This window comes from Scyliorhinus canicula, chromosome 2 (assembly GCF_902713615.1).
Source record: "Scyliorhinus canicula chromosome 2, sScyCan1.1, whole genome shotgun sequence".
Lineage (NCBI taxonomy): Eukaryota > Metazoa > Chordata > Chondrichthyes > Carcharhiniformes > Scyliorhinidae > Scyliorhinus > Scyliorhinus canicula.
The window spans coordinates 77,556,733-77,570,147 of NC_052147.1; the positions used below are offsets into that span (position 1 = coordinate 77,556,733).

Sequence of the window (13,415 nt, forward strand, 5' to 3'; positions counted from 1 at the left end):
CACCCTGAACTCTGCCTGCAGCCTCCGACGTTCCCTTAACAGCTCCACCCCCAGGATCGCCGCATACCTCCCATCGATCTGTAGGTTTCTCCTTAACCAGTCGGTCCGTCTCTGCCTGTCCATTTCAACCTTGAGTAATTCCATGACCCTGTCTCCCCTACTCGCTGGAGAAAAGTTCCAAATGCAACCCTCTGAGAAGAAATGCCTTCTCATCTCCATCTTAAACAAAAGATTGCTTATTTGAAAACTGTCCCTGGGTTCTAGATTCTTCCACAAGAGGAAATATTCTCTTGGTATCTATCCTAACAAGCTCCCTTAAAATCTTATGGGTGATATTGTCCCAAAATTTGTCAGTGTCCGGTTCAGATTGAAAACCGACATGCATCTCTGCAAATGTACAGCTGAGCTTTCGCTTCAGATTTTCTGACATTCTGTGCACAGAGAATCTGGGGACATGGTTTGCACCATCAATGAGAGATGGTTGGAGGTCTGATGGAGCTGGCAAGGAGCCATCTTTAATCGCGGCCTAAGTTTCAATAAGATCCTATTTCGGTCTGCTGAACTCCAATGAATATAGGCCCAGACTGCTCAATGTTTCTTCATTCTTAAGGCTCGGGTCAGACCCCATTTGGAGTATTGTGAGCAGTTTTAGACCCTGTATCTAAGGAAGGATGTGCTGGCCTTGGAAAGGGTCCAAAGGAGGTTCAGAAAAATGATCCCTGGACTGAAGAGCTTGTCATATGAGGAACGGTTGAGGACTCTGGGTCTGTATTAGTTGGAGTTTAGAAGGATGAGGAGGAACCTTATTGAAACTTGCAGGATACTGAGAGGCCTATATAGAATGGACATGGAGCGGATGTTTCCACTAGTAAGAAAAACTAGAACCCAAGGACACAGCCTCAGACTGAAGGGACGATCCTTTAAAACTGATGACAAGGAGTTTCTTCAGCCAGATGGTGGTGAACTTCTGGAACTCTTGCTGCAGAAGGCTGTGGAGGCCAAATCATGAGGGTCTTTAAGACAGAAATAGATATATTCTTGATTTAATAAGGGGATCAGGGGTTATGGTGATAAGGTAGGGCAATGGAGATGAGAAACATATTGGCCATGATTGAATGGCGGAGCAGACTCGATGGGCTGAATGGCCTAATTCTGCTCCTATGTCTTATGACCTAGTGAACCTTCCCTGAGCTGCTTCCAGTATATCCTTCCTTGCGTGAGGAGACACAAATGGTACATTGTTCTCTGGGTATAGTCTCACCAATACCCTGTATAGTTGTAACAAGAATTCCCTACTTTTTCATGCCTTCTTCCTTGCCATAAAGACCAACTTCCGAATCGTTTGCTGTACCTGCATAACCTATTTGATTCATTAAAGAGGATACCAAGGCCTCTCTACCACATCATTATACAGTGTCACCATTTTAAAAATCTGCTTTACTAATCTTCCTGCCCAAGTGGACAACCTCACATTTGGCAAATGTTCGCCCACTCAACTTAAACTATCTATATTTCTGTACAGACTCTATCCTCTTCACTACTTGTTTTCCTACCTACCTTTGTATTGTCAACAAATTTGGCTATATATAGCCGATCCTTTCATCCATATCATTAATACAGATCCTAGATAGTTGAAGCCCCAGCACTGATCCCTGTGGCACTCCACTCATTCAAGGTTGGCAAGTTCAAAACGGCTGTGTTCATTAACTCTCTTTTCTAATAGTTAGCCAGTCCTCTATCTGTGCAGGTATCACCCCCAGCACCGTAAGTTCTTGTGTGATAACCTCTGATGTGGCACTTCATCAAATGCCTTTGAAAACCCAAATACACTACACGTATTGATTTCCCCTTGGTCCACCCTGTGTATTACATCTTCAAAGAGCTAGCTTTAAGTTGAATACAATTTCTCTTGTAACAGGGTAGCATGGTGGTTAGCATAAATGCTTCACAGCTCCAGGGTCCCAGGTTCGATTCCCGGCTGGGTCACTGTCTGTGTGGAGTCTGCACGTCCTCCCCCTGTGTGCGTGGGTTTCCTCCGGGTGCTCCGGTTTCCTCCCACAGTCCAAAGATGCGCGGGTTAGGTGGATTGGACATGCTAAATTGCCCGTAGTGTCCTAATAAAAATAAGGTTGGGGGGGGTTGTTGGGTTACGGGTATAGGGTGGATACGTGGGTTTGAGTAGGGCGATCATGGCTCGGCACAACATTGAGGGCTGAAGGGCCTGTTCTGTGCTGTACTGTTCTATGTTCTAAAACCATATTCTTTGCCTGATTGTATTATGATTTTCTCAGTGTCCTGTGCTGCTCCCTTAGTAATGGATTCTAACATTTTTCCAATGGCATATGTTGGGCTAATTGGCTTTTAATTTCCTGATTGCTGTCTGCCTCTTTTCTTAAAAAGAGATATTACATTTGCAGTTTTCTAATCCTCTGGGAGCTTTCCAGAATCTCAGGAATTTTGCAAGATTACAACTTGTGCACTATCACTGTAGTCCCTAAGCCCCAAGAATGCAGGCCATTAGGTGCAGGAGATTTGTCAACCCTAAGTCCAATTGCTTTTTCTCTAGTCGTGATTATTTTAAGTTCTGCCTTCCCTCCCTTTTGATCTACTATTCCGGGGCTTTTTTATCCTCTACTCTGAAGGCAGATGCAAAATAAATGTTCTAAGCCTCAGCCGTTTCCTCATTTCTCGTTATTAATTCCCCAGCCTTGCCCTCGAAGGAACTAATGCTCACTTTTAATGCTCACTTTTAACTTTGTTTTTCCTTTTTTATACATTTTTATTGTTTTATAATTCTAGCTTTTTTTCTCATTCTAATTTCTGCCTCTGATTACTAAAATGGTCCCAATCTTTTGGCCTGCCACTAATCCATGCAGCATTGTACATCTTTTCTTTTTCAATTTGATACCACCCTTTCCTTCCTTGGGCTAATGCATGCTTCTTGTAGGATCTTCTTCCTCCATGGAATATATCTTCATGGGTTATGAAACACCTTTGTAAACATCCGCCATTGGTTTTGTACAGTCTTCCTGTTTACTCAGACCCTGTTAGCCAACTGTCTTCATACTCTTGTAATTTCCTTTACTTATGTTTCTAGTTTCAGGCCCATATTTCCCACACTCAAACTGAACGTGCAAATTCTACCATGTTATGCTTCTCCCTTGACTAGAGGATCCTTTAAAGTGTGCTCTATAATTAATCCTACCCAATTACACATTACCAGGCCCAAAATAGCCTGCTCCCTAGTAAGTTCCAGAATGTGGTATTCAAAGAAACTGTCTGCGATACGGTATATGAATCCGTCCTCCAGGCTACTTTTTCTAATTTAGTTTGTCCAATTGATGTGAATATTAAAGTCGCCTATGCACTATCCTAGGGTAAGGGCTATCAGTAAATGGCAAGGCACTGAGGGGATGATGAACAAGCCCGATGCTATGAACATAGAACATACAGTGCAGAAGGAGGCCATTCGGCCCATCGAGTCTGCACTGACCCACTTAAGCCCTCACTTCCACCCTATCCCAGTAACCCCTCCTAACCTTTTTTGGACACTAAGGGCAATTTAGCATAGCCAATCCACCTAACCTGCACGTCTTTTGGGCTGTGGGAGGAAACCGGAGCACCCGGAGGATATCCATGCAGACATATAGAGACCGTGCAGACGCCGCACAGACAGTGACCCAGCGGGGAATCAAACCTGGGACCCTGGAGCTGTGAAGCCACAGTGCTATCTACTTGTGCTGACCATGTCGAAACCAATGCCTTGGTTATGAAAGGGGCTGAGGTCCTCCAGGCAGAAGGGTTAGGGGGAAAAAAATGAACCAGGTCCTAAATTCTGACTTGCTCCCAGTGAGAGCCCCATGTTAGTGAGTACAGGAACAGGAAGGTAGTCCAGATGTGTGAGGAAGTGTTGCGAGGAAGAATTTCATGTTCCTGGGGGAGGATGGACCTGTTACAAGGTGAATTGCTTGTATCTGAAGAGAATTGGGGCTAATGCCCTCATAACGTTAACAGGTTCTGTAGAGGAGGGTTAACTAATTTGGTTGGGGGGGGGGGGGAGAATGAGAGAAAAGCCGCAGAGAAAAATAATACGGATTGAAAGCTAGGAAAGTCAAACTGCACAGAACTACAAAGAATTGTGTTGAAAGAGCAAACATTGAAGGGAAAATCATGTGCTTATTAAATAATTATTTTTTAAAAATTAAATAAAAATAATGTAGTGGACCATTAAAATACCATTTGAGCTACATGGAGGTTAGGATACAATGGCTACAATAGCGACCTATCTTTAATAATCAGCAGGAATTGAAGCCAAACATTCCTGCCTGTGAATATATTTAGGAGGGGTAGCAAAGGCAACAATGACATGGGCAAAGGATGGCCGTATTGATGAAGTATAATCATTTTGGAGAGGGACAATGCACTTGAGGGTTCAAAATGTAATCTATTTGTTTGAACTTTGAAATTAGGTATACCGGATGCTCCGGTTCCTCCCACAGTCCAAGTATGTGCAGGTTAGGTGAGGTTACAAGGATAGGCGGGGAGTGGACCTAGTTAGGGTGCTCTTTCAGAGGGTCAGTGCAGACCCGATAGGCTGTGTGGCCTCCTTCTGCACTGTAGGGATTCTATGGATTACCTATGGAATATCTTTAATCAGTGTGTTTCTTCCCCAATGAGAATAGAAACTGTGCCAGATCTACTTTTGGGGATTGAAGTAAGGCAAGAGCAATGTGTTACCTTAAAATAATTAGATTTAAAATAGTTGTGGAAAGGGACAAAAAGATCAATCAATAGTGAAAATATCCAAATGGAAGAGAGCCAATTTCAGTATTTCCAATGCACTTGAGCTAGATCCCTTCTCAAATCGAATGTTGGCTCGAAAGCAGTAAATATGCGACGGCAGACCTTCGCAAAGTGCAGATATTTGGGTTCAAACCAAGGGGAGGATTTTCAGAATCTTACTGCCGGTGGAATCCTCCAGTCCCATGTAGAGGGGTTGGGGGGGGTGGGGCATACAAAACGTAGATATCGGTGGGACTGGAGGATCTGCCAGTGGCCGATGACGAGCCACCTCTGCCACCAGAAAAACGCTGCGGGGGGGGGGGGGGCTGATCCCACCCCAGTATATTTTCATAAGGATGAAGCTCCAACCAGAAATCTTTGCAACATCAATGAAAATGGCTTGAAATGTCAGGTACAGGATACCATTGGAAACCAGCCAGATTGAGAGTGCAAGGTAACATTCCCCCTCTTCTAAGTGCGAGGGTGATTTAGTTATGTTGTCGGCTGCTTTGACAATATTTTGCATTTGAAAGTGGCTTACTTGTGCACACTCTGCACTTAGTCTTTCAGGTTGTCATGCAACTTCGATGGAACGTTTGATGCAGGGGAATATTTTGTTGGAAATATGTATCTGATTCCTGAGTTTTTCTTCAGAAAGCTGTTCAAGTAGTTTTCAAAACAAAACGGAGTCATTTTTGTTCAAAACATTCTATTTTTACCTCATCTGATAGTCATTGCTGTCTTTAATATTGCTATGCTAGTAGTGAAGTATTATTAAATAAAAAATTCAAATAGGAAATGTCCAATTACAGGATATTAATATCCGTTCTTGGCTAAAAGACTGGTGAAATGTGGAAAACAAAGTTGTGAATGTAATTTGTTAAATTTTGACAAATGACCAAAATGATGGCCTTTAATTGCATTTTAGATGCGAGTGATGGTGGCAAAATACAGAAGACGTTATTAGATCGCTGGAGAGAGTCGCTTGTGGCTTCAGCAAGCTTGGCTCAGGTTTTCATTCATCTCTCTACACTGGATCGCAGCATTGTATGGGCCAAATCTTTGCTAAATGCTCGCTGTAAGATCTGTCATAAGAAGGGAGATGCCGAAAACATGCTCTTATGTGATGGCTGTGATAGAGGTCACCATACGTACTGCTTGAGACCAAAGGTTAAGGTTTGTATATAACTTCCTAAAACAAAAGGTTTACACACAATATTAAATTGTAGGCTGGTTACAAAGTTATTTAATATTACCAATTTCTCTTAGATCATTCCAGATGATGATTGGTTCTGTCCTGAATGCAGACCAAAGCAGCGGTTTCGTCGTCCAATGGCCAGACAGAGGCCATCATTGGATAGTGAGGAGGAAGATTTGGCTGAAATGGAGGAATTGGAAGAGGAGCTAATGGAAGCAGAGAATGAAGAAGAGGAAATGGGGGCAGTGGAAGAAAATGAAACTGAAGAAACTGAAATGGAAAAAAGGTATTAAATGTAAAATTGTTTTGAGGCAATTTATTGTGGCTGAAGTGATTTTTTTTTAAAAGTATCAATATAGCCACATAATTTCCCAAATGGCAATTGTGGTCCAGCTTTAGAGGTAAGTACAATAGACAGTCTGTGCTGAGGTCCAATAATTAGTCAGTGGTGCTATCAACTTAAAAATCTGCATGCCTATTGAAATATGCTCCATTGAAAAAGCAATGAACTGACAGCTTAGCTGTTGTACAAAAACTGAATGTAGCTAATGGGAGGATGGATAATAGGTTCCTCTGTGTAGGGCTTTCTGAAGCAAGCTGATCTAAGTTGATGAATACTAAATTGGGTGGGGAGGAACGGTAAGCGATCGTGGTAATTTAATAATCTTTATTGTCACAAGTAGGCTTACATTAACACTGCAATTAAATTACTGTGAAAATACCCCAGTCGCCGGTCTACGGTGCCTGTTCGGTAGACTGAGGCAGAATTCAGAATGTCCAATTTACCTAACAAGCACGTCTTTTTGGACTTGTTGGAGGAAACTGGAGCAAACCCGTGCAGACTCCACACAGACACTGACCCAAGCTGGGAAACAAACCTGGGTCCCTGAAGCTGTGAAACAACAGTGCTAACCACTGTGATACCATGCCACCTATGTAGTGATGGGCTGGGAAAAGTGGGAGGTCTGTGATTGTCTATTGCATTCCAGAAGCAAATACTTTTTGTTTAATGATGCACAAGATTTATGATTTGTCTCAAGTTTGCTATATGTTAGGGCTGCAATGGTTATAGATAATGTCCATCACTAATGCTTAATTTTTTTACCATGTGGTGTAGCTTTTCCAAAATAAGATTTCATATTCTTCATATAAATGTTATCACTTGATGCTATCACATCTGCTCTACAAAAATAATCAAACCAATTTGTTCCTTGTTTGGCTGCTTCTCTTGAGCATCAAATTCAATACACTCATCTTCACTCCGATCCAAACAACCCTCAGTAAATTTCTAATCTCGATACATTGCATGTGTTCTTAGATTGCCCATTTTATCCTATATTTGCCAGATGTTATAATCGCGTATTCATCAAATATTTGGAATATTAGTGAGAACGTTAAATCTTAGAATTAAATTTGCTGCCATCAGTCCCTTGTGTAAAAAGGTAGCACATGTGGGGACCAAACACCAGTTTCAAATTCCAAACAGCACTGAATGTTCCCAATAAAACCATTGTTAAGATAGTTGAGCTCAATCTTGTAGACGGGGCTAGTCATTTCAAGGGATGCTGTAATTTAACGTGTAATGTTTCAACAAAATTAGCGTTTACATTTTCAAGAAGCACCAGTTGTTTCCTGTTTGAGGAAGCAAATGTCTGGCCAGCAATTTGTTGCTTTTGCTCCAAAATTGGGTCAGTTTACACTGATCCAGACTGTACGTTGAAATCTATTCCTTCAAAATGTTTTAAAATTTGTATATGGGTGATGCTGGCTATGCCCAAAATGCTTTCTGACATCGACCTTGACCAGCCTAGCTCTAATTTTAAGGTTATGCCTCATTCTCAGTAACTTCATTGCAGTGTTAATGTAAGCCTACTTGTGCCACAAAGATTATTATTACACTAGCTGGAATCCGTATAAGAGCTCTGCAGCTGTAACATGACTCTTCAAATAACTACAAATATAACTTAAATTTAAAAAATATTTTTATTCAAGATTATTTACAAAGCACCAAACACCCATTTGAACCAAAACATAAAACAAATACCGACAGTACAGTAAAAACATCCCCCGGCTGACATTTATCATTCCTTACAGAAGGCGATGATCGACCTCCATCTTGAAAAGAACCCCTCCTCAGATCATTTTCTCCAAATTAAGGAGTTCTACTAAGTCACTCACCCACCCCAATGCTTTAGGTAGCTCTGGATCCTGCCACCCGAATAAGATCTGATGCCCCATGGGCTCGCAACCACCCTCACCCCAGAATCTCCTCCAGAACTCCTCCAACTTCGGGTACGCCTAGAACAATGCCCAGTGATTGACTGGGGCCCCCTAAGCACCACCCACATCTAGCTCCCCAAAAACAAACACTCATCCACGCCATAGTCATGTGTGGTCTGTGCACCACTTTAAACTGAATGAGGCTTAGCCGTGCACACGACAAGGTCAAATTTACACTTTGCAGGGCCTCGCTCATTAACTCCGCATCAGCTTTTGCTTTGCATCCTCTAACGATGACCTATCCTCTTGCATTAGATCCCCGTATATGTCCAAGATCCTACCCTCCCCTATCTCTTCCTCAGACAGAATGTTTTCATGCAACAGCGGGGTGGCAATCTCCTTCCTAACAAAGGCCCTAAACTGCAGATATCGGAACCCATTCCCCCTCGGCAACTGGAATTCTTACTCCAACTCTCCCAACTCTGCAAACCTACTCCACCACGATCAGGTCCTTAAAACACTCTACCCCTGCCCGCTCCCAGACCCTAAACGTAGGGTCCAGCCCAGCCGGCATAAATCTGTGATTGCCACAATGACATGCCCTCCATCTTAAAATGTTAGCTGGGAACCCGTTTGTACCCGGACTTTCCCGGACTCTGTGACCACCACCACCACCCCCGTGAATCCTTCATCCGCCCAATCTTCCTCGCTGCCGCCTCAACTAACGCACAAGCATCCTGCTGGCCTTCTCCTAATGCTCATACAGTGCCGCCTGCCACTTTTCTCGTGTATATATGAGTTTGAACTTCATCTGGAGATTTTTCCTCTCTTTCAACAGCCCCTCCTCAACCCACCAAATGCTTCTGATCTGCCCCACCAATCTCTTCCTCTCCAACCATTCCTCATTGTCCCCACCTCCACACTCTTATTGAGCTGTACATTTGGCCACCCCTATACCTCACAAATCTCCTGATCGGCCAACAACTCCACATCCAACCTCCACTGCGGCTGACAACCCCCCTTCTCCATACACAGGTCCACAAGGTGCGCCGCATGGCCCGACACCACGATTGCCATGTGCTCGGTCTCAACCACCCCGGTCAAAATGTCTTGCCCATGACAAAAAAAATTTATCCGGGAATACACCCCATGAACATGGGAGAAGAACATTAGTTCCTTTGCTCTGAGCCTACCAAACTGCTACAGATCCACCCCTCCCCCCAGTCTGTTCAATAAACCCCAGCAGTTCTTTATTTAATCATTGCTGACACCTTCAAGGACTTACCAATCCGTCTTAGGATCAAGAACCAAATTAAAATCTCTTTCTCCTCTCTCTCTTTTCTCTCTCTTTTACCCCAAACTGCACCTTGTTCCTGTAGAGGGCTGCCTTGACCCTGTTGAACCTGACCCACCATTTGGCCAGCTCTGCTCCCAGGTCCTGATGGATGTAAACAGTACGGCCTTCCCAGGTGCAATCCTGCGTCTCCTTCACCTACTTCAGAATGTTCTCTTTATCCAACTACCGATGCAGCCTCATGATGATCGCTCTTGGCAGCTCTCCTGCTTTTGGACTCCTCCACAGTGACCTGTGTGCCTGATCCACCTCAGGAGGATGGTCAAAGACTCCCTCCCCCACCAACTGCACAAACATCTTGGCCACAGATGACTTGGCCTGTGCTCCCTCAATCCCTTTAGGCAGCTCCACTATTCTCAGATTCTGCGAACAATTTTCCAGGTCATCGACCTTCTCCCTCCACTTTTTCTGACCTTCCACCATCATCAATGTTTCAGCCTCCAACGAGGCTATACAATCCTCATGGTCAGCTACCACCTCCTCCACCTTCTCGATCAACACATTCAACGCCTCCAGCTTCTCCACTCTTTCCACGGCAGCCCAAATTGGCTCCGCCACCTTGGCCAGATTCTTTGAGGTTGCCTTACTTTGTTGCTTCAGCTCGGCCCCCAGGAACGTCACCAACTGCTCTGTTGACCATTGTGTGGGCAACTGTGCCACAGGTCCATCCGCCATCTGCACCACGTGAGTCCTCTTGGTTTAAATGTTGCCTCTTTTTGTCGCACTCCTTGTTTGGTATCTCTTCGACATTACCCACTGAAGGAAAATACCTTAATCTTGGATATTTTCACTTTTTCCACCTGTCAAAACCCTGTAGAAGAGGCAAAAAGGGCCAAATATTTCAACCTCAAGCAGGAGCCACATTGTGTGTGACCACTCGCTCCATGGCCGCTACCAGAAGTCCAACTTTTATTTAAATGACATATCTTTTGGAACCCTTGCATTTCACCCCTCAAACATTACATTTTACCATTTAGAAAGTACTTTGATCTATCTATCGAGTGTCCAAAATGGATGACTTTACACACTTCCAAATTAAACTCCATCTGTCAATTTTACCTTCTTATTCTGTTCCTTTGCGATTGCTTCGATGAAAACTATTTACTGTGCTATCTAACAGCGTCATTAGCTAACTTTGATGTACAGCTCTCCATTTTTACATCCATGTCGTTTAAACTTAATGATGAAAATCTGAACCCACCCCCTCCAAGTCAAATCCCTGGGAACACCATGAGACGCATCCCGCCAGCTTTACTATCTGGTCATTATTCTGTACGGTGTTGCTCAACCTAACCAATTTCCTGTCCAAACCAATCGGCTTCCAACGATTCCATTCACTCATTTTCATTAAGCCTGTTATATGGGGACTTAAGTGCATTGAAATAACGTCCAGAGATATTCCCCATGTTTGTTTCCTCAAATTCAACTAGGTTCATCACATGATTTAATGTTCACAAATCCACGCTGACACTCTGACCGACTCAATTGTCCAAATGCTCAGCCTTGCAGTCTCTAATAATAGTTGTTGGGGAGGCAGCCTCTTGTAAGGAGACAAGTTTGGGGGCACTGTTGACGGCATCTCTGTCGTTCTTGCCGGCCAGTACACCACAAGCCCGTTGGTGGTGGCGAACCTGAGGGTGTGGGGTCAGTGGCGGCAGCACCTGAGGCTGGAGGCCCCCTCGGTCTGGGCACTGACCTGTGGGAATCACCGGTTTGTTCCAGGGGGTGTCGGGATGGCAGTGGGCGGGGATTGAGTGGTTTGGAGATCTCTTCGTTGACGGCAGCTTTCTGAGCTTGGAGGAGTTCGAGGAGGAATTTGAGTTGCTCATCAGGAATGGTTTCAGGTATTTGCAAGTGAGGGACTTTGTTCGGAGGCAGGTACCATGGGAGGAGGAGTTGGGTAGGGAGTTGAAGCTGGGCTGTGGGAGGAGCCTTGACCAGGGTGAACGTATCCTTGTCCTGCGCTAGGCTTGGCCGTATCCAGTTTAAGGTGGTCCACAGGGCACTTATGACTGTGGCCAGGATGAGCAGGTTTTTTTGAAGGGGTGGAAGACAGGTGTGTGCGGATGGGCCCATGAATCATGTCCACATGTTCTGGGCGAATCCGAAGCTTGGGGAATTTTGGCAGGGGTTTGCCGACATTATGTTGGAGGTCCTGAAGGTGAAGGTGGTCCCGAGTCCAGAAGTGGCAATCTTTGGAGTGTCAGAACACCTGGGTGTCCAGGGGGCGAGATAGGCCTATGTTTTGGCCTTTGCCTCCTTGGTAGCCCGGAGATGGATATTATTAGAATGGAAGGTGACCTGGCAGAGTTTCTCAGGCTTGAAAAAATAAAGTTCACCTTGAGAGGGTCTGTGGAGGGGTTTGCCCGGAGGTGGCAGCCATTCATTGACTTCCTTGAGAAAAGTTAAGTTGTCAGCAATGGGTGGGGGGCGGGGGTGTCAGGTATTTTGTTGAATTCGTTATTTGCAGCCCTGTTGGCTTGGTTTGTTTTGTGATTATGTTTGTTGTGTAAATATATAAATCGCTCAATAAAATATATATTTTTTTTAAATAATAGTTGTGGGCAACCTCTAGATCCTGACATCATACTGACACGCCTTTCATTGTCTAGTTTGTCTCTTTTCAGAGTCAGTTGCCTAAAATGTCTCAGATTACAAAAGATGTTGGCATGGGGATGAGCGTAATTAAGACAAAGGCCAAATGTCTGAAAGCATTTTGCATGCCAATAGTTTGGACATATTGCACATAATAATGCTTTGTTGTTGATTTATAGAGACCAGGAGGGTTTCAGATACCTGGATAATTGGGGCTCATTCTGGGGTAGGTGGCACCTCTACAAACAGGATGGTCTACACCTGGACCAGAGGGGCACCAATATCCTGGGGGGGGGGGGGGGGGGGGGGGGGAAATTTGCTAATGCTCTTTGCGAGGGTTTAAACTAATTCAGTAGGGGGTTGGGAACCTGAATTGTCGCTCCAGTATACAGAAGGTTGAGAGTAGTGAGATCATGAGTAAGGTTTCAAGGTTGCAGGAGTGTACCGGCAGGCAGGAAGGTGGTTTACAGTGTGTCTACTTCAATGCCAAAAGCATCCGGAATTAGGTGGGTAGACTTGCAGCATGGGTTGGTACCTGGGACTTGGATGTTGTGGCCATTTCGGAGACATGGATAGAGCAGGGACAGGAATGCTTGTTGCAGGTTCCGGGGTTTAGATATTTCAGTAAGCTCAGGGAAGGTGGTAAAAGAGGGGGAGGGGTGGCATTGTTAGTCAAGGACAGTATTACGGTGGCAGAAAGGACGTTTGATGAGGACTTGCCAACTGAGGTAGTATGGGCTGAGGTTAGAAACAGGAAAGGAGAGGTCACCCTGTTAGGGGTTTTCTATAGGCCTCCGAAAAGTTCCAGAGATGTAGAGGAAAAGGATTGCAAAGATGATTCTGGATAGGAGTGAAAGTAACAGGGTAGTTGTTATGGGGGACTTTAATTTTCCAAATTATGACTGGAAACGCTATAGTTCGAGTACTCTAGCTGGGTCTGTTTTTGTTCAATGTGTGCAGGAGGGTTTCCTGACAAAGTGTGTAGATTGACCAACGGGAGGCGAGGCCACATTGGATTTGGTACTGGGTAATGAACCAGGACAGGTGTTCGATTTGGAGGTAGGTGAGCACTTTGGTGATAGTGACCACAATTCGGTTATGTTTACTTTAGCGATAGGAAGGGATAGGTATATACCGCAAGGCAGGAGTTATATTTGGGGAGAAGGCAATTATGATGCGATGAGGCAAGACTTACAATGCATAGGATGGGGAAGGAAACTGCAGGGGACTGGCGCAATTGAAATGTGGAGCTTGTTCAAGGAATAA

General features: G+C 44.4%; 1 protein-coding gene across 1 annotated transcript in view; it reads left to right on the top strand.

Moving 5' to 3' along the window:
* The window catches only part of baz1a (bromodomain adjacent to zinc finger domain, 1A), a 115,846-nt gene that overhangs the window by 87,528 nt on the left and 14,903 nt on the right, over positions 1-13,415 (top strand). Inside the window, exons 23-24 of the mRNA XM_038790244.1 lie at positions 5,711-5,958; positions 6,052-6,266. Of these exons, the coding sequence (XP_038646172.1) occupies positions 5,711-5,958; positions 6,052-6,266 (463 nt within the window). The remainder of the gene's footprint in view (positions 1-5,710; positions 5,959-6,051; positions 6,267-13,415) is intronic.